We start from the raw sequence: 22,249 nt of genomic DNA, 5'->3' as shown, positions 1-22,249 counted from the left end.
TCAATTAGCATTGCAAAACCTAGCTGAAAATGTTATATTTTAGAATGAAATTAGATGCAGTAAGTAAACATACACCACTGTTTCCCAGATGCTGATGTCCTGAAATCTCTGGTTAAGAGACCATTAAAGCCCCCTTCAGAGTATTCCTGTATGCACAGTGAGCCTTTTATCGTATTGTCTTTCACTTTTGAACATTGGACAACAATTTAGCCTGTCTTGGTTTAGCACTTTTAAAAGTAATAACTATTTAAAATACTAACTATGGTGTGGGGAGAGGTTTTACCACACCACATGTGGTGCTACTGTTCTGGAAGAAAGGACAAGAAAAGGTTGTTCTTCCTCTAAAGATGAGCTCCACAAGGCAGTAACAAACTTATGCCTTGTGCAGTACCTACAGCCTGTAACACTTCTGATGGAGAAGTCTTATTCAAGCACAGGTACATAAAGTTTTTGCTTTTCAGTAGGTACTAAAAGCATGGAGAACTCAAGGGTTTGAAATGGTGGATGGGTGGTTTTTTGTTGGGGTTTTTTTTAAATAGCAAACTGATAACATTAACATTTTGTAGAGAAGTAGAAATTCATGTTTAGTGGCTCGAAATCCAACAGGAATGTTAAGAGCCCAAGCTATATTTTACTGTGTAACCTTCTATCTTAGTCTGTGACCCTGGAATAAAGATTTTAAAAAAAATGAAGACGTTCTTTTTCTTTTAAATTTATTCTGGAAATAAATGCCTACACAAAAATATATAGGCATCATCTCTACACCAGTATCAGTATTCACACTTGGAATATATAGGATCAGCTGGCTGTATGCTTTTCAGAGTGAGTCCCACAGAAGTCTAGTATTTCTAATAGGGCAAGGTATTCATGTGACTTGTCTCTACCAAAAAACACCCCAAAACCAACCTCCATGGCACTAAAACATGTACAGGTATAATACTTTGCGTTTCAAGACAAATTCTAGTTGAGTACTTAATGACCATTAACTTAAGAATGTGAAGGGATACGAGGAATAACTTTCGTTCAACATTTTCATGCTAATGTTCCTGTACAGAGGAAAAGGTGTAACAATAATGCCAAGGCTAGTTAAAGACTTAGGAAAGGTGGTAAAGGACTTTTTTCTTCTTAATAGGCATTTTTATCTGTTCTTGTTTGCCACTGTTCACTTTCCATCAGTGGAGCTGTAAATAACCTCTGTTTGGAGGTTGCTAGGCATTGCTTATCAAACTTTTTAGAAATGCAACTACATTGTATTCATCTACCTTCAAACATTTTTTTCTGCCCTATCCTTGCTTGGCAACAGTTCAGTTTTTCCACTTTTTAAAAAAAAAAAAAATTTACTGTCAGCCTCTGTCCTGGAGCTGTGGGCAGCATGGTTTCTAGTGGTTTTGAAGTCCGTGAGATCCCCAAATCAAAATCCAAGAAGCATGGGATAAGCAATGTTAACTAGCTTTTAATGTAAAATAGCCTTGAGGAAAAGAAAGAAGCCTGCAGAGTAACAAGATTCAAAATAATATTGATATACCATTTCTGAATATTTGTTTATAGTGTCCCTAACATTGCAGCAAGATTTACCATAATGCTTTACAAAATTCCTAGTTACAAAAAGCCCGCAGAAGCGTGAATCCAGGTCAGCAACTCACTAAGCCCATGAAGAGACAGACATTGGTGGCTGTAACAGGCTCTTCATAACCAGCACCAGTTACACCAGGCACAAGCATTTCTCCAGGCTATCCCAACAGCAACAATAAAGGCTTACTCGTAATCACGTAGAGCAATTCTTTCCACTGCAATCAAAATACCCTTTCCACAACAAGAGGGGAAAGCAACAGAAGCATTCCTCGTGCTCTTACGGCAGCTCAAAGGCTAGGCTGAGCATCAAGCCATCTCCACATGGACACCCAACCCACCTGGCCTGCCAAAAGAAAATGCTTGCAAATGCTAGTGCTTCACTATAAAATGTTTCAAAATATTACTTCCCACCAAAAGAAAAACCAAATGAAACTTACAGAAGGGCTCTTACCATTACAGAACACGACTACACAAAGGTAAATCACCAAGAAAGCTAAGCTGACATCAAAAAAGGTTTTTCAGGATGGGTATTTCTGCCAACCAGGCTGTTAGCAGTACTGAGGAAAAATAAATACCGTTTAGCCATCCATTTCAAATCGAAAACATAAGGAAAAAAACCTTGCTATGAAAGCCTATGTGCAAAACTGGGTATGTTTTATGCTAATAATGTAAAGTAGATGTCAAGAACATTTAAAACAACAGTGCCTGTCTTTTCTACACATATACAAAAATAAGGCATTATTTATTTGACCTGCACTGGTGATCAAAAGAAATAGTTTCATACATGCCACAAATAACCACATCACTTACAACAGCACTTTTGTGCTGTGATTGCTTGGTAACTTTGTTGCAGGACAAAACACAAACTACCCAGATCCATTTTCACCTTGAAATCATAATTTATGGTGTATATGGAAATTAGTGTAATGTATTTCTTAAAGTAAAGCTCAGCATGTAATCCAGCTCAGCATGTTTGGCAAATCACTGCTCAAATCAAGCTCTGTCGATGAGAGCCTAGCATCAGCTCAGAAACTTTGCTGAGCCTGAAGAGAGGCAATGAGATACCTCCCACCTGTTTCTGAGAACTCTTTCTAAAGCCTTAAGGGCTGTAGCTCATTTCTGCAAGGGGGCGATGAAAAACCTCTCTCAGACTCACAGTATGTTGTCTTGCTTTGCCTCTCTTTCATGCTGACCTAGATTTTTTGAAGCACAAGAGTCAACTGGGCCAGCCTTTGGAAATACCCAAGCGGTGGTTCACTACGGACGCTTACTTTGCCCTGGGGCTGGGCAGCTGGTCTCCTGGATGGCAACAGAGCCCCGTTAGAGGTGGGGAACGGCCTCCCTGGCCATTGTCGGAGAGTCTGCAGGAAGTTTGACCACTATAGGCAAGGTCTTTGAAGTCCTAGAGTCTGCTGCTTGTGGGCATTCTGGCAAGATCGCTGGGGAAGGGGGGCAGAAATTACAGACCTTCCACAAAAATGCAGTAGATTTTAGAGGAACATGTTACAGAAAACAAATTTTATGTTGCTTATACGTTACAGAAAGCTTACTGATTTTAAGGCTTCCGGGCAAATGACCTTTGCAAAGAAAAAGCTAACTAATGCAGTAATGTTTCCATGAATGAATCTGAATTATATGTTCCTTCTTTATTTATACCTCATGTTTGAATAAAAAAGGAAGCATCAAATCACATTTTTTAGTTACGCTACTGTTGTACATGAGCCCTTGTTAGTGAGTCTGTCAGTCTCACTTCACTATTTACAGGGCTATGCAGTTTAAAAAAATCCTTCGCTTTGTCACTTGTTAATTACAAACACGTACATTTTTATTCCCCTTCCTCCCAGGAGGTGATCTCCACATACACAATAAAGAGATTTTTCTGGAGGTTTTTTTTTAATATCTCTACTTATTTGAAGGTTTAATGAAAACTTTTAGCATATAGCCAACAACCTATACATTCAGTTTACCTTATCAGCAATGTGTTTATTCCGACTGGTGCCTGTCTGCAAGGCCTGCATGAGCAGCTCAAGAAATTGCCACGGTTTGTTGAAAGCAAGAAGAAGGAAAAACCCCTCAACGTTTCCTTTACGTTTGCTCTCCAGAGGAGAGGCAGTGATGTGGCACAATCCACGTGCTGTACTAGAGCTCGCGAGGTCCCTGCAACTCCAGGCATAACCCTGGCACATGCACGACTGGGAAGGAGGAGGGGAGAGGAGGAAAGAGAGGTATGAGGAATACCATTGTATCATTTACCAGCATTCTTCAAGACTGTTCTCTCAAAACAAAACCTCTTAGGTGCCCCTTGAGGCAATAGACAGGGAGATGAATTTACTAAGTTTAGAAGCCACAAAAGTTAAAAACTCCTCCTAAAGACACTCCAGACTTCTTATCAACAGAAAAAACCACAAGCAAACAACACACTTTTTCACAAATTTCATGAAGCATGAAAGATTAAAAGGTTCACAGTTGCAAAGAAAAGAAATAAAAGGCAAATAAGAGTACCTGCATCTAGAAGAGTTTTCAGGCACCAGCACAGCTGAAACCCCTCACCAGCCAACCCTTCCCCCCTAGCACCAGGGCAAGCCCCTCATATCCCTCCTGCAGATGCCACTCAGGTGTGGTTGGTCTGGCTCTGCCCCTTAAGGACTTGCCCAGCTCTTCTTTCTCTCCGAGAGACAGGTTGTGTGGGTTTAGGGATCCCGTTGTTATCTATGATCATTATTGATTCACTTCAAAACATTCAGATTTTATTAGAATGCTTTCCAACCACAGCCACCAATTTTTGCTGCAGCTTTACTTTAAATAAAGAAAGTGCTTTTGAACAACGGGAAATTCATCAGCTCAGGAGAGCATGATGTTCAGCAGGACTCCCCTCCTTTGGGATGTAGCAAATAGTTTGGAGCAGATGAAAGCAAAGGTTTGTAATAGAAAGAAACTGCAAACTTTAATGTCCTATACATGGCAGACTGCTTAAAGTTAAACAAACAGCAAAGAAGGTGACAGGAGAACTGAGACCATCAAATCAATGACTGGCAGGAATTACAGCCCAGCCCTGGAGTCTTGCAGTTTCCTTATCCAATCACTAACCCACAGGCCTAGGTCGGGATCTAACGAAAGGTTGATATAGCATGTCAAACACACTGACTGCATTTGGGGATGGGAAGGAGGAAGACACAATTCTAAGTCTTCTGAAAGTAGTAGGCTAGATGGCAAGGTGCTACTTGTGAGGACACGCCACCTGCACGGGGAGATGAACTTTTCCTGATGCTATGAAAGCATGTACTGGCAGAGCTTTAGATATTAATCCAGAGCTAATAGGACCTGGGTGAACAAATTAAGGAATCAATGTGGGAAGAGATTTTGTTTCAATTAAAGATAGGCCTTGGAAGAAGTTGTGCCATGTCCTTGACAAACCTCGTATTCACAGGACTGCTCCCAAGGCTAAGTAGCTTAGCTCTAGTGGAATTACCTGGGTCAAAGCATCCTCTTCCACTGGAGACACGAACATGCACTTCAGCTGGTGGAGTCTGCTGCACCCTGAAATTGAAGCATCGGTTTACCAAAGTTCACAATATTTGTGATGAGTATCTCTGCGATCCACTTCACCAGATATCACGGCCTCACTTCACGCACACAAGCCCAGCCCAGGATACCTCTGCACAGTGCCCGGGAACACAGCTAGGTACAAGCAAGGTGGCGTTCGCGCCCAGCGCGGGCCGCGTAACAGAATTTCTTCCTGTGCCAGGAACGAGAGGAGCTCACCCAGCCGCGCTGCTCAGCGGTCACAGGGCCGGAGCAGCAGTCACCCCCCTGGCAGCCCAGAGCTCGGCGGGCACGAGGATTTTGTGTCGATGTCAATGAGAGAGGGAAAAAAATGAACTCTGAATTTTTAATGCAAGGCTGCTATCAGTATCATATGAGAGAATGACGAATCTTTCATTGCAGAGGTGGCATAGCATAATTTTAATTATTTTTCAAATAAATACAATGCTTAGATTTACATTTTGCTGATTTAACAATTTGTGAAATTTGTACATAATCATGAAAGTTATTTTTTTCAAGGTATATAAGAACACTGTGTAAAAATACTTCTTTAAATGAAACATTTAAAAACACATTATTAGATCTTTGAAATGCCATAATCCTATTATAGCTCATAATGCAAAATGGTTAGCAGCACAGATATTTCAGTATTCTTTCCCATTGCATGCATTCATTTAAATGTTTAATTTTGGAGGGTTTTTTTCCCTTGGAAGTATTTCTGCTTGGCTTTAAAGCCAATGGACTCATATAAAAGCAATATAGCATGGAAATCAACTCTGGTATCATGTGAACATGTAAAGTGTTTACCACTGAAGAGTGATTTACAATTTATGTTATACTTAATACAATAAAAATAAAACCAAACTGCATGTATCATGGTTGACAATTTAAGTAACTTCTAGACATCATTTTATTATTATTATTTTTTCCTTCTCCCCCTCCCCCAAAACACATTTTCAGAATCATACAGTGATTTTGAGCGCATTGATTTTTGGTTGCTCTATCCGCTACCTCTCTTGCCCCAGTTTTGTGAAGACTTGCTAAATGCCGTTTCCACTGATTAGAAGTTAGATGCTCTGAGCATCTAAAAAAATAAAGTTCAGGATAATGCAGGATGATAAACCAAGGACTCAGACAGTAGAAGCTGTTGGCCATTATCGAGAATATTGGTTATAAAATCCCATTTTCTTCTCACGTAGATTTTGCCAAAAGAGATGAGAGGATAATTAAACCCTTATTTATAGTGGTTTTACATCACCAGATCTGCTCTTTGATGATGTGATTCATTGCTTCTTCCAATGGAAGTAGCACGTACACAGTATATAGTCTGTCATCACATATTTCTATACACATTTCTTAAACGTTTCTGACCGTGAAGAAAGGAGCTGTGTTTGGCAGGCTGTGATTTACAGGACACGTTCTGGAGTCCAAGCCCTATACCCATCATTCTGGATGGCAAGAAGGGAAAGAAACTAACCATTGGAGCATCAATAACTTTTAGTTCCATATGCAGACCAATGTGGTCCTTCAAAAAACAGACCAAATCAGTGAACTTCTATTATTTGTCCATTTGTGAAGGTCCCTTTTCTACTCCTGTTCCTTCACGAGCCACAATAAGAAGGAACGAACAAACTATTTCCCAGAAAAAAATACTGCAGAGACAGCCAGAATGCTGCCCTCTTCATCCCACCTTGCAGGCACAAGTTGAGTTATAGATGTAGCTGGATATCCATATGTAGCAGACACAATACAGATGAGATCTGCGTAAGACTGGATATGCAGTTCCTTCTTTTTAGTCCGTAGGGACCCTCTGTTTAGGTTGCTCTAACTCTCTGGATGATGCCCTTCCCAGCCTACACCTGGACTAGAATTAAGAGAGGGCAGAGAAAGCTTTCACCTCCCCCAGGGCATCTCCTCTTCCACATGGGACTTCTTCATTGTGCTTGAGACACAAAAGTTTCCCACTGCAGCACCAGCAAAGGAGACGTACCAGCAAGCCCATTCTTAACTGCAGGGGAGGACTAAAGATGAAGCTCAAATTATAAATTGTAATAAGAAAACAAAGGAGCATCGCTATGGGCAACTTTCTCCCCAAAAAAGCTATAGTAAAAGTTGGTTTTCATGGACACCTAGCAAGAGCTCACCCACAGCTCTGCACGTGGGAACTGGAATGATTTGATCCCACGCGGCCTGTGGAGACGCTCGCTCTGACCTTGCTGGATTTTCAGCTCAGCTTTGCTACGGCACTGCTAAATACATAATATTTATTTCATATACTTAATTATCAACTTGATATGCTAGAGGCAGGATTAAGACCTCTCATTAAAGTACCTACACCCCAAATTTGGGTCAATTGTTGTTAAATTTAAGCAAGTGGAATAGCTGGCCTTAAATTGAATTTTGCACAAGCGGAGAGGTGACTGTTGTACGCACCCTCAGAAGCGGGCCTGAATTTCTCTTACATTTCTTGCCATCCCACTCTGTTACCTTATAAGCTGGTCTCTGCCTGTAGTGATGAAAATGGTATTTAGGTCAATGTGTTCTTTGTTAATTGCATTAGCCATGTGCCTGAGACTTAGGCTTCCTCTTCTCCCAGCACTGCCTTGGGCTATTAACATGTGGTCTTTAAATATATTTCACTCTTAACCGTGTACTTAATCTGTCCGGTGAGATGGATAGAGTCTGGTTTAGGAAGACTAAGATGATCACTGGAATGCTAATTACAAAATTCACAGGGGTGGAGAGACCCCTTTTTATAAAGGAACACAAGCCATTTTATATGCTACTTTTTATACCAAGTCCTCAAAAGTAGAGGGAAGAATTCCATTTGTGTTCTGCATGAGGTCTAATTATATTCAGAATCCTTTTTTAAATTTTTTTTATTGCTGCACGGTCTTTTGGAACCTTACTTTATAAAAAGGATCATGTTCCCTTGGAAAAAAAAAAGAAAAGAAAAGAATACAGTATTGGCTTTTATGTTCCAAGGGGTTTTTTTTGTTGTTGTGTTTAAATCATATTTTATTAGCATAATTTTTCCTCACATGATAGCAAGGATCAGAGCAGAAGTGTGTTCAGACCCACACCCACACACATGTATATAGCTCCTGCAGCAGATTCAGCAAACTGCTTCTAGCTTGGAAATGGAAAATCACTATACTAGTAGTATGGCAAAGTCCAGCAGAAGGAGCTGCACTACTTGAACTAGAGGCATCAAAATCAAAAGACCTTTGAGAGTTCTATATTCAGATGTAGAGAAAAATGCCTTCTCCCTGTTTATTTATTGAACGCCATTGGATCCTACATACTAGCCAAAATCCAGACAGGCAGCTGATAATGAGTTATTGAATTCCAACACCAGCAGAGACTAGAAGTTTCCCTTAGCTAAGCTAAAGTCTTGAGTTTAACTTTATTCCCAAGGACATTCACTATATTCTGTGCAGGAAATAAACATCCTGAAACTATTCGCTAACTGTTCAGCTTCGAAAGATAATATTTGTTCTGAATGCCTCAAGATTAGGGCTCTGTAAAATACTTGTCAGAGGACCTCGGCCCTTTCCCTCATGCTGTGCCCATCACCGCTCCGTCCAGGCGGCTGTGGGGTAGCGTTCCAGGAGCGCATTCCTCAGCTGGGCTGTGTGGATCTTGTCTCTGGTCTCCACGGTGCAGGTGACCTGGGAAAAGAATTAGGAACGTTTCTAACAGCATGGCAGCAATCTCAGACAAAGGCACTTCCAACGAAATCCTAAAATACACTCATAAAAGCAAAATGATCAGTTCAACGTAAAAACTCTGGACCTCGCACCCCCTGTTTATGCAGGTAAGAAAACTGACATTACAGACATCTGGGGCTCTTCCAGCCCTTCTGCGTGGTCTTAAAACCTTCCAACAGCCCTACTTCATATTGCCTTCAAAGTCTGAAGAAGATTGACTGATCCTCTGCTGGCTCCTGGGCAAGTACTTATCTGCTGTTTGCCTCCCTGAAGTCATCTGTAAGCAGCCTCTCTTCTCCATTCCGTGGGGTATGTACGTGGCACGGCTGCCACCTCACCCAGCTCTGGCTCCTGCCTCACCCCATTGCCCCTGGTTCTGGGCAGTCTTTGTTCCATCCTTCAAGCTTTTTATATTCTCCTCCTCTTCTCTCTCATGGAGTTACCCCCTGGTCCTTTATCGTCTCTGCAGTCTTCTGGCTGGTTTCACCTACTCACACACCTTCTTGTTTTACTCTGAGTTTTTGTTTGCTCATTGATTCACTTCTTGTTTTCTGTTATGGTTTTTCTGCTGCTAAGGCAAACTAAACCCAGGCAAACCTAATCTTGATAGTTTTGTTTTTATTCTTCGCTTGCCTCCACAAGTATTATTGACAATCCTTGTCATGCAGCCACTGAAGACAATAACCGCAATGTATTTTTTTCAATTCTTCTTTAATCCCTCTTTTCTACATACTCACATCTCTACTGCATCGTTTGAAAGTCTGGGCTCTACCAAAGGTGAGGCACCAATGTGAAGGTGCAGAAGGAAAATTATACTTCACAATTTTAGACTACTAACTTCCATCACCACTGACCCCCTGCTGGAATTATCACTGATGTTGAAAGTGCCACGTGGAAAAAAAGACCTCACAGAAACATGGAAATCTAGCGAGGAAAGGATCCAAGATGAGTCACGGTGCAACAACAGAGTTTATTGTAACAGGCAAGTCTACAGAGAATAGAGTAAAAACTGGTCATGGTAACCTTAAGGTGGACTGCTAGAGACAGATGCGCTGTATAATGTTCCTGTCAGAGCTGCATCCTTTACAGAAAGCAACAAGGCAAAAAATAAAATTGTCACTACGCAAATATGTTTATGAGGACATTTCTAAATAAGAACTTTGTGAATTCATCTTTCTGGGAATGAGCTTAAAATAACAATAAACCTTTAGCAAAACTGTTGAATGAGAAGATAAAACACTTACTCCAGGTTATTCTAAACAGCCATGAGCTCACTTAATCAGAAAACTGGCCGTAGCTTCTTAAATATCCATCCTGAAATAAGCTACATTTCTGATCTGTTCCCATAATTCTTCACCTCTTACCCTGAATATAGTTCTATACTTGTTTGGTTCTTTGGAACACAGATGCTGATTTCTTTCACGTCTGAAAAAGTGGGATTGAGTCTCGAGAAGGACAGTCATAGAACATAATTAATAATGAGGGAAGAGGAGAGAACACAAAGACTGGGAAAAGTATCTGAAGAATATCTAGGTACCAAAGTACCACATCCCATTATCCATTCCACGGCTTACACAAAATCCCTAAAGCTTTGCAGTCATATCTTCAAGAGCACATACTCATCTCTCACTGAGTCTGTAATTAAAAAAAGCAAACTTTTTCCCCTTCCACAGCAGTCATGCCTGTTTTGTCCTGAGCAAATCAATTGCTGCACTTGGAACCAGTCTGGACTTGCCAGGTTCAGCTTCGAATATTTGGCAGCAAGCAGCTGCTCTGCCCTGGGAGCGAGCATGGGAAAGCGTTTTGATTTACAGAGCTAACTATCCTCCTCTCCGCCCTTTGCTTTCTGCTTATGATTGAAGCCAGACAGACTTGGATAGATTGGAGCCAGAGAGCTTGCAAACAGCGTGGATAAACACTGTCTTTTTGTTCTGTGCATGCACACCATCCAACACGCGATACGGCCATTAATATGCTGCAGAGTATGATAAAAGGAATAACAACGGCAGCAGCAATAATAAACCACTTCAGAAATTTACCTGATTTTTTTTTTTTTTTTTACCCTCATCAAAAGTGTAGAGAGAATCACACTACACTTGAGAGCAGATCTGAACAGCAAGGAAGGCAAGAATTTGCTTTCCTGCTGAGGTTAAGCTGATGTACGCTGCGGTTTTACCTTCACAGAACTCCTCTCTCTCGTTCGCTTTCCCTGGGAAGCATGATTTACATGAGCGTCCAACAGGGCAATCCTCATACTCATGGGGAGGTATGCGAGGATTATATTTATCTAGGATGAATACTCACCTAGCTACCACTAGCTACAGGAGGTTGCATACCTACTGATGAACTAAGAGTAAGTGCTCCAAACTGGTCTTATTTAAGAACAAATGACAAAACCTATCGCCTGATGTTTCTTATACTCCAGACAAGATAACTCACGACAACTAGAGAAAACTTTAAATTTGTTTCAAACCCATAAGCCCTCAGCACTGGACGTAGGCTTTTGGATCCAGCAGACCGCTCGTTGGCTGCAGGACCATGTTTGCACAGTAGATCTTTCCTTTCTGTGTATCAAAAAAATCCCACAAAAACCAACAACAACAACAGAGTAACTGTCACGCATTTTTCTTCTGCAAATTACATCCTTGCTGGATTAAAAAAAAATTATTATCTGCTCCTATAAGACTTAAAACCAACCAGATGGATCTTTTACTGCATTTAGAGTTCCGCGCTCTGTGGCAGGTAATCTAAAGATAGATTCCAGCCTAAGGGTTTAGTTAGCTTGTCGGGGCTTTTTTATAGCAGGCCTTCAAGTAATGGAAGACAGACCAGTCTTTACTGAATATTGATGTCTTGTGGGTTTTATTTAATAACTAGAAATAATCAAGGGAGCAGGACAAAGGCTGAAAAAAAGATAAAGGAAAAATTGATCACAAGTTATTACTCCGTGCAACACCAAAATGCAGATGCATACATTAAAATATTCATAGGAATTAATTCCATTTCAAAGAGAGGACAGTTCCTAACTTCACAAAAGGAGGAAATTTGCAAAGTTCTGTGCTGAATAATTTAGGCAACAGGGTGGGCACCTCTGCTCCTCCTTAACTGCAAGTCTCACATGTGGGCACTCTGCCTTTTAGATTATATTTTTCTAGATATTATAAATTAATTTGGTGTGCCGCTCAGCTCCCTGATGCCTGGTATCTGTAGGTTGTGTGTGCAAATAAAGAGATGGGGTGGACATGCCGAGCCAGTGCTAGAGAGCAGAGGAAATGTGAGTAGCATTGCTCAAGCAACATATTTCAGCATTTTGTGCTTTTCCAGGCTCCACATAAAGATAGATCATAACCAGCTAGTACAATTCTTTATGTCCCCGACTCCTCCATTGAACCTTTGTATCCCACTCCTTTAAGCCTACAAACCATATTCACCACCTTCTTCTAAGCTCTTGGTCTTGGAGGATTCATGTAACTTAATATTCATGATACACCTTGCTCAGCAACAGTATAGGTTTGTTTGCACAAAAATCGCTGGAGTTAGAAATGAAAACTTTATTTATATATACTGGTTTCAGTTCTATAAATAAAGCAAGGATTTTCATTTCTATTAAAAAAAAATCAACAACTGGGCAATTTACTGACTTACTCCATAAACACCCAGTGTAGGTTACTGTACGTTATAGATTATTTGACAACAGCACTTCGGCTTATGGTTTGGGGATCAGCTGCCAGATAGTCCCCAAGGTCAGCGCAATGCTTGAGAAAGAGCGCAAGAGCTGCCACAGCTGACACTCGGTTGTGCAACCTGAGCCCTTATCTTTCGGCGTACTCTTGCCTTCGGGTCAGCGAGCACGAGCACAAACAAGTTACTGTCACGTTACCTAAGTCAGATAATAATCCAAGAGGTCAGCTCTCAGCCTCCCTGGACTCAGGTTCTTGTTTCTACAACTGGGTCAGGCTGTTTTGTACCGCGTTAGTCTGCTGTGGAATGCCACTAAAGAAAATAACCAAATTCTTCTGAAGAGCCTCAGAGGAAATGTATCGCTGAACTTCCCACTCCAAATATCTCCATTTTGCAGATGGGGAACGGAAGCATGGAAACAGTGCCTTGCCCAGGTCATGCAGGAAACGCTTTAGGAATGATAGCATCCTTCCTGTAGCCGGACAGCTGTGTGCTCCTCTATATTCTCTTCACAGGACAATAATATGGAACATGTTGGCAACTGGGAACTCTAATCCAAAATATTCTCCTCTGGTCTTTCATAAAACGCAAGCTGGCCCGAAGGAATTTACTCAAATTGATTAGAGCAGACTAAAATAATTTAAGGAGTTCTGGCCTGAGGCAAATAATCTGTATGGAAAAACCAGGTATTACACTACACAAAGTGAGACAGGAAACCCAGGACCACTGGGACAACGTGCAATGTTATCGTAAAGAAAAGCAACATTTGATTTATGAATTAGTATTTGGTTGCACAGTCAGATGGAGAAGTAACGTGATGGATGTTCTTTTCACAACTGGTCTCTTCTGAGCGATTTGAAACCACAGCAGAGTGAAGCTCCCAAGAGGTTTAAAGGGAACAGACCAGACAACTCCACAACGTCATACAGGACTGAGGTCAGAGGGAAAACTGCCACCACAGCTGCTTCTCTGTAATGCTGCTGGAGCACCTCAAGACCTTGCAGGCTCTCGCTGCTCTGTTCCAGGACCCTCCTGTACCTGCCAGTCTGATCATGCTGCAGTTTCAGTAGTGAGGAGAAGACTCTTCCAGAAATGCGATGACCTCAAAGACACTTTTTTTTTCCAGCTGAGTTGCCCGAGTCCAAATAGGAGACAAAAATTAAGCAGGCAAGCTGCTGCTCTGTCGCAGAGCCTTGCATGGCTTCATAGCAAAGGTAGATCTTACCTTACTAATTCGCTTCTTGATTTTGCTCATTGACTTCTGAGTCAATAATAAGAAGAAATTAAAGGGATTTAAATGGTTACGAAGAGGTTTACAGATGGAAGCAATTTAAGCGATAAATTGTCCCACATTGAATCTGGGGAACATTACTGATAAAGAACAGGGAAAGTTCACAGAAGCAAGTTGTAACTTCCTCCCACAAACTGAGTAATCCTTTAGATCTCTATATGCAGTTAGCTGGTGATACTAGATGAGTTTTTCCTTAGCTCTGATCTTTATTTCTGTCTAGATATTCCTGGTCCTCTAACCTGCTTCAATAGCTGTGAAATGTGAAGCCTGCCAGACCTGTTATTTGTAGGATTTGCTAAGAGTTCTCTATTTCAATACTGGGACTTTGGAAACCATTTCCTAACTGCTCAGGTAAGAATGAATTAGGGTGTAGTCCTCTGCAAGACAGAAATCCAGTATAAGCTGCAAGGAAAGAGAATCTAAACTGGAGGTATGAGCAGGCAGCATCCAAAAGAAACTCCCACATTGTTCCAACGCGATCAGCCAACTCCACTGCACAAGGCGCTTCATTAAGAATCAGCGGAATATAATGTAGCCATAATATTGGTTTTTTAATTAAAAAAAATCTCATATTTTTGCCAGCAAAATGTTCCAAAAGTTATTTTTCCTGAAGTGTAGTTTGAACATAAAGCTTCCTTTTAGAAAGTCCTTACTACTCCATGCAATCAGACTATCAGCAAGGATCTTCCCATGGGGCCTTCCAAGCGTGCACCAGATGAGTAAACACTAACCCAGCACAGCATTTCACTAGAGGGAAGAAAAATGCTCCCTCTTCCTGACAAGCGGTGACTAGAAGCCAAGTTTCTCTCCTTTAGAAAGGAAAGGGTAAATCTAAAAAGATGATTAAGTCCTGAGATGACAACCTTGGCAGGACTGATTTAGTGCTTCAAATAAGCCACTACACTTACTGCTCTGTTCTGTCAAACGTTTCATCTATATCCACAGTCAAAAGTATGTACTAAAGGTAGAGCAGAGCGGGTATAGCTCCAATGCCTTTCTTATTATTGCCACCACTTCAACTTGCGATAATTTTTGTTCTTGATCCAGATTTAAATGCCTGTTTAATTTAACGTGCTGTGATTTACACTGACGAAAATGATACAAAGTTCTTTGCAGGTCTGCTTTAGTAGAAAATGCTTGAAATGTTTTGCTAACACAGGGCTTTAACCCTTACAAGCAACAAAGAAAAAAGCAAAACCTCCCACACACGTATTAGCTTTACTATGAAAACGCATACTTTTCTTTACATCTGGTTAGAGCAAATTCATTTCAATGCTTAAAGATAAATTCAATATTCTACCCTTTTTGATTACCCTTGTTTTAGTTTTCAAAGAAGAGCTTCTCGATTCACTGGGTGTCGCCAGACAGAGCTGCCTCCAAAGCCACTGAGGTCTATAAAATTGGATCACTACTTTGTACTTCACATCTAATTATCCGATAGCCTCTCCCAGGCTGATTAAAAGCCATCATGCAAATCCAACATCCAATTAAATTATTCAGGAACGCAAATTCCTCCCTTCAACCCTCTTGTAGTACAACACTGTCAGATTCTTGAAGTGGACAGTCAGTGAAAATACAGTGTGCTTGAAGTGCAGGCAACAGCACATGGCACTGTTTCGTCCAGGGACTGTATTTACTACAGATTCTGATAAAATTCCCTTACTGGGAGAGGTTGCAAGAGCAATGGGAAATTATTCTAACATTCCCACTCAAAAATAAGAGAGTGGATTTTCTTTAATTTACTTAGTAGTGTTAATAAAAATTACAAGCCTTATTTCATAAAAATCACACTGAAAACTCTAGAAGAGTTACAGGATTTGCTGAATCTAGCCTTCAGTAAAAAGTTTTTTCAGAGGTAAGTTAATCACTGAATCAGAGGGGTTTGTCTACCCTGTGCAGGTAGGCCTAGATGCTTGAGACAACTGATAATATGTTCTGAAAGACATTTGTGAACTTCGCTGTAGTCCTTTGCGATAGTCATCTTTAATCTAAGCTGTTCTTTATATCCACAAGTGAAAATACTGAGCAGGTTTTTGCATCCAGGTGGGGAAATTAGATTTAAATGCCAAAATGGAAGACCTTGCTTACTCAAGAGCATTACTGAATTCCAGTTATGAGCCTGTTTAGCAGAGATCCTTAATTCAACTTCCCCCTCTGATTTCACAAACTAAGTCAAGTTGGACTCAGACAGCTGTAGCATGAAATCGGTGGAACCACACCTTTGCCAAACCAGTTGAAGTCGGAGATGTGCCATGAGACAAATGATCCTTTTAAGAGATGCCATTAACTGGTAACACCTCCTCACTGTTACTTTATCAAATACTTAACAAAGGAATAATGATTTTGCTCTGTGCTCTTTGTGGATAAGGTACAAAACTGAGGCGGTAGTTAAAAACAAGGATTCCTTAAGAGTCAGGGTGTTCTCCACATTGCTTTAAGGCAAATTGATCTCGGATAATTACAGCCAGCCTCCACAGCTGGCTCTTCAGGTTCTGGACGGATGCTGCAGCTTGCTCACCACCTCCGGCACACCACCACGCACGGAAGGAGGTTTGCAATAGTAACAGCTGGAGTATTTCACCCACGGTGTCACAATAGCAGGTAAAACAGGTCCTATTTTATTTATGTGCCTGCTAAGTGTTCGGTGAGGCAAGATGCTGTATAACACAGAAGACGTTATCTATCACACCGCTCCCCAAATCACTGTGCACACACCATTGGACTTCTTCAACATAGTTGTACAGAGACATAGGAAAACAGAATAAACTAGGGGAGGCCCGTACTACTAGAGAAACTGAAGTTGGGTCTCATCTTACCTCAACAGTGAAGAGCTCAGATGTCACAAATGTGCGTTCTTGTTTGATATCCAAAACTCTAGATCAAATAAGGGATAAATTACAGATCACAACAATCCTTTGTCATTCTAAAATAGTTTCTGTAAGTGTTTGGACAGCAGTCATCTTTGCTGCTTTCTGTACGAGACATTTGTTCTAAGCTGCAAAGGTGCTTGCACCTTGGAACAAAGATGAAGGCAACAAAAGCTTTTGCTGAAATATAACAAGAAAACCCCTTTGATTACTTAGTTACCTACAGACTTGCCTTCAGAGGACATTTGGAAACCCGTCCAAATCTTTAATAATCCTTGTGCTATTCTGTGGTTATATTTCCTTACTACTAATCTGATTTACCTTGCTTCTTCCCGAGCCAAAATCTCCAGTAGCTTTGAAATGTCTCCTGGGCTGTCAGAGAGCACAAGGGAAAATCTGCACACTCTGTTATCGAGGGTCAGGGCACGAGCTATGCACTGTTGCAGCAAACGTAGCTCCAAGTTTCCACTGCATATAACAATGGCCACTCTGAAAACAGAGAGAAAAAACAGGATTTTTGATTAGCACTTGTGTGTGCAAAGGAACTGTAAATCACAGACATTATATTCAATATCAGCTTCAGATCTGCTAGGTCCGCCCTTTGATAAATAGGTATTACAGGTCGGAGGGGCTCCCAGCTCTCAGCATCAACTGTGGGCAGGCAGTGGGAGCCTAGAAGCTGGCTGCATTGGTTGGTCTGAAACTTTGTCTTAGTTTTGCATTTGCTGGAAATTTTAGTCCTGTTAGAGATAATAGCTGGAGAATTCTAGGTCTGTTTCAGATGTTTAAAATGTGACATCATTTTCCCCTGGAAATTCTGAGTCTCAGCCTCTTAACGGTTAGATAACATGTATGTTCACGGCTTTCTGTAATCATTAACTAAATCCATCTCAACCCTGCAAAATGAGCACAGAAATGTCTGAAGAGCAAGTGAAGAGGCACATGGTTAGCCCATGATAGTTCTTTCTCTGCAGAGTCAACCCCGATCCCTTTAAGCTCAAACCTGTCCATTTTCCCTCTTATTTTAGCCGTACTGAATTGAAATTTGTTGCTGCTCCGTATGTACTCTGTCAGCTTCTTCTGAAGAACTGCCTCAGCAGTATTTTAGCATAGGATGCTGTACATTGAAAATTTTGTCTTGAGTCCATGTATGTTTGAATAAATTCTGGGCTATGTCCTGAGCCAAGGCTCAATCTGCTTAAGTACTGAGTACTCAAGCCCAGATGCAAGGCGGCACTTACCCACACGTTTAATGATAAGCACAAGGTAATCCCATCGCCTGTCTGGGCAGGAGTTCTCTGGGTTGGGAAGCAGGTGTCACTGAACGACTGCAGGAGACAGCCTAGCTCCTGTCCCACCACAGACAGGGCTGGTTTCCACAAGTGGAACAAGAGAAGACAACAGACTAACAAGAGCAGGATGCTCTCCTGTCAGACGTGACCATGCCTTGTGGAGCTGTGTGTAACTGCCCTTCCCCCAACCATTTGAGAATACAGCAAAATAACGATTTGTTGGGTCTCGAGGCTGACATTTGTCTTGTTCAACATGCTCTTCTGACCTGTGAGTGGTCCCTTCAGCCTGAAGTAGATGCTGCAGATAAGCCCATTGCCAGTTCAGAGGCAGGAACTGCCTTGTCACTCATAAAGCAAGCGTCTTCTGTCTGTTTCCTGGGAGCAAGGAACTCAACCCCATGCTTTTGCCACAGTTCCCTGTTGCAATAGCTGCCATACCTTTTACCCTTCAGCTCGGGCAGCTTCCCTGCAACCAATGCTGCAAGTCCAATGGCCCCTTCTGCATCAACCGTGGCTCGCTCATACTCCAGCAATCTCAGCATTGAAACAAGGATGTCCTCCTCCCTGAAGGCAAAAGAGTTGTGTCAAAACAAAATGAGCAGAGGACAATACATTTACATATAACTGGATTCCTTGCATCCTCCCAGGTGCATACATACAACCCCAAGGTGATGTTACAGAAAGCTGTGCTATCTCAGTCTTGTTATTAACTGAAAGACAAGATGGCATTTTTTACTAGAACCGTTGTGCTAGCTAAATCCCAGCATTAAGTATATTCTGCCAACTTGGCCTTTCTGTGAAGATTTAGAGGAGTTTTGTCAAAGGCTGCCTTCAAGTGTTGTAGAACACAACAAGGACAAGTTTACACCCAGAGCATGACCAGGTACTACCAGCAGGTGAAGTTTTGGCCAAAGAGGTCAGTCTGGACAATGCTTTTAGTCATATGATTTAGTTTCAGGTAGTCCTGTGATGAGCAGGGAGTTGGGCTCGATGATCCTTTATGGGTGTCTTCCAACTTGAAACATTCTATGATTCTGTGACATGTGGGACTGGGTTCAGTGTCTTCAGTGCCCCTCTTGGAAGGGAAGGCACCTCACCACCACCATGCTCTCACAGCACGTGAGCGATGGCAACTCTTGCCAACCTGCTCTCCACTGTACATGAAGAACCACCATACCCTGGTGGTACAGCACATTTTTCATGGTCACTGAGTATTATTCGTTTCATTGCTTTTCTTTACCTACCTCACAGCAACAACTTTATCCACAAGTTTCCCAGTCAGCTGCAAAGAATTGCTGCCAAAGCAAAGCCCGCTCACATCTGCAGATTTCAGAAGACAAAAATATGAATCTGGATGCTTTAGAGACAAGTTCAACACTTTTTAGAGTCCTGACTGTTTAAGTGCCCTTAATGAGTGCAGCACACTGCTGTTATACGACCTTAAGTTGCTTGATTTTTTTATATGACAAAAGTGCATTTGGTAACAAAAGACCAAGTGTCCCAGGAAGATTTTGCCATTTTGGACTCCTTTAAGAAAATTATGATTCTTCACTGGCATAGTTGCACTGCAAGAGTGACTCTGCAGCCCAGCGCAGAAGAACCAATTGTGGCACTGGGTTTGTTAGCTCCAACAGGACAGTTAGCAAAGGAGGGCAGAGATAGGCAGAGCTTACTGAGAGAGTTAAGAAGTTGTTGGTTTATAAAACTCCCATCTAACCCACAGCTTCCAGAGATTTGAACATCAGGTAAACAGTATATTCTTAAATTGCTTAACAGCTGAGGTTTTTTTGAACAAATGATGTGGAAACAACTGTATTGTTTATAAATGCTGTTGTTCCAAGATCAGTTTTGAGAGTAAATATTTAAAGCACCTCATTTTCCTGCCTGTTCACAAACTAGTCTTTTACACGAGAGTTTTCCCGTTGACTTCACCGGTTAAGATGCCGCTTGTGAGCACAATTGTCAGATAAATACTCTCATATTTCTATGCACTGGAACACTTCACATGCACTGGAACCAGTATTGGACTCCAGGGTGGTGGTGGAAATGTGTCAGAAGTTGCTCTTACAGCATGAATTAAATTCTGACTCATTAGAGGTTTCATTTAAAGTATGTTTGAACTGAATTAATGAGAAAAGAATATGGTTGGAGAAGTCAATGAAAACCTTGATTTTACCTCCAAAAGAATAATCCATTTTCTTTACCTCCGTAGAAGTGATGATTGCTGCAAGCCTGGTCTTCAATTGGGTGGCCAGCCTTTAAGGATTGTTGCAATACAGGGAAACTTTCAGATTCAACTCCCTGGGGAAAACAAGTGTTGTTACTTTTTTATTGATCCAGTTATAACAGAAGTCACCACCAAAGTGGACACCCAAAAAGCTACACAATGTTTCCTCTTAGAATTAGCAATTAATTGCAAATTGCATACAACTGTGCTATCACTAAATTTATCCTGTGGCTTATTTAGGACCAAAATTTTCCAGTAAGACATTATTGCAAAACACAGAACTGGATTTCATTTGCTTTGGAAGAATCTTCCTATACTTTTTCTTAAATCCAGCCAAGCAGCCAACAGACAGGAGGCTTCCCAGGCCCTCAGTAGCTCTTCTCCTAGGTGAAGCCCACAGGATCAGATATGCCATCCCCAGCATTTGCAGCTTCTGCCAGCGTACCACTAGGTACCAGCGCAGTGTTATTGTTCAAGACCACTGCCTTTTGCAAACAGCTGTGATGAAAGCCATCAAAACGCAGTACTTCACAGGTGAAAGGAAACTCACAATTACAGAAATGTGTGGGTTGAGGTGTTTGAGTGCAGCAGCCGACCCTGCCAGCAAGCCACAGTGGCCTCCTGCAGGGAAAATCACTGCGTCCAGCTTTGGCACCTGCTCGTAGAGCTCCAGCCCCACGGTTCCCAGGCCCGACAGGTAGACAGCACTGTCCTCTCTGCGGGAAGGAAGGAAGGAAGGAAAGGCACAGCTCAGCAGGGTTCACAGTTGTCAATACAGTAACAGTTCACTCTACTACTTTACAGACGTCGTTCAGCAGAAAAAGATAAGTGTGAGAGTAAATCACCAGCTCGAGGGCAGGAGGCGATACAACAGGACGCTGCCATCAGACAGACCATCACATGCTGTGTCAAGTGTGACGTTACCTACTGGGAGAAAACTTGTGCCATTGACAAACCCCCCAAATAACCTTCAGGGCAAAGAGCACATACCTCTGTTGCTACCGGTATCAGGTGTTTACAGAGCTGGTAAGACAGAGGTAATTTTTCCATTGCCATCACTACCTTGTGCTTCATAAATTTTAAATGTGGCAGCCCAAACTAAAAGCAGTCTCGGAAGATCTCCTTCTCTGTATTTATGAGCGGTTTTTAGTGTTTGTGATAAATGGGAGTTTTCATGAAATTTAAGCACTGCGTTCAACCTCACAAATACCAAACAGATTGCTAACAGAGTTAAGTCTTTCCACAATCCAGGGCCAATATCTGATACCTTCACATTACTCTGGAGACTCTGGAAGGGTAAGAGAAGCATTTAGTCGAGCCAAAATACTCGCTGGTAAAACGCTTTCAGGCAAAGGCAATTTAATGAGCAGAATAGGGACAGAGTCAAAAGATTGAAGAGAAGTCCACTGTACAGTCATGCAATTGACTTGGATCTATTTCCAAAAGCCGCTTAGTCTTTTAAATAAAAGTTAGCAATGATGTAAATGCAGAATGATATATGTGAATGAAAAATATGAGACCTCTGCATGCCTGTATGTTCTGCTTTTTCTGGCAAACAGACACACAAACAGAATTATAGATCAATGACCTCACTTGATTTACTTGACTCGGGTTGCTGGGGTACGAGGAAGCTATGCTTTTATTGCTGTTAGACATGCACAGAGAGGCTCAGCAGAGGAGCACAGAATCCCTGCAAGGTGGAGACCAAGGCCCCCTTGAGAGGTTACCTCACATATAGCAAAACACAGCAAATTCCTCAGGGTGAGAGTCTATATAACTGCAGAAGAAAGGACGGGAGGAAGGAACTTTCACTCCTGCAGCACAACTAAAGATGAAGGCAAGAAATCATAGTGGGATGGGTAACTGAACCCTTGAATTTATTGTCTTTATCAAGATACTGAAGGAGGTCTCCCCTCCTTCTTATATGTGACAAAAAATATCACTGGTCTCCAGAACAATTCTTCTGGGGTCTTATTCACAAATAAGATTGAGAACTGAGTTTGTGGAGTTACCCCTGTCATGGGTACATGGGAAACTACAGGGACCTGCCGAAATTAATGAGGACC

General features: G+C 41.6%; 1 protein-coding gene across 7 annotated transcripts in view; it reads right to left on the bottom strand.

The window, feature by feature from the left end:
* Positions 1-5,506: 5,506 nt before the first annotated feature.
* Positions 5,507-22,249, bottom strand: part of LOC129209059 (putative threonine dehydratase) — a 58,091-nt gene continuing 41,348 nt past the window's right edge. For all 7 annotated transcript variants that reach the window (XM_054832842.1, XM_054832843.1, XM_054832840.1 and 4 more), the window contains 7 exons: positions 20,734-20,899; positions 20,161-20,257; positions 19,201-19,276; positions 18,395-18,520; positions 16,986-17,153; positions 16,614-16,671; positions 5,507-8,786 (listed from right to left, as the gene is read on the bottom strand). In XM_054832842.1, the coding sequence (XP_054688817.1) occupies positions 8,688-8,786; positions 16,614-16,671; positions 16,986-17,153; positions 18,395-18,520; positions 19,201-19,276; positions 20,161-20,257; positions 20,734-20,899 (790 nt within the window). In that variant the 3' untranslated portion in view covers positions 5,507-8,687. The remainder of the gene's footprint in view (positions 8,787-16,613; positions 16,672-16,985; positions 17,154-18,394; positions 18,521-19,200; positions 19,277-20,160; positions 20,258-20,733; positions 20,900-22,249) is intronic.

This window comes from Grus americana, chromosome 7 (genome assembly GCF_028858705.1).
Source record: "Grus americana isolate bGruAme1 chromosome 7, bGruAme1.mat, whole genome shotgun sequence".
NCBI classification, from domain to species: domain Eukaryota; kingdom Metazoa; phylum Chordata; class Aves; order Gruiformes; family Gruidae; genus Grus; species Grus americana.
Note: the sequence above shows the minus strand (reverse complement) of the source record. Positions and strands in the feature narration are given on the sequence as shown.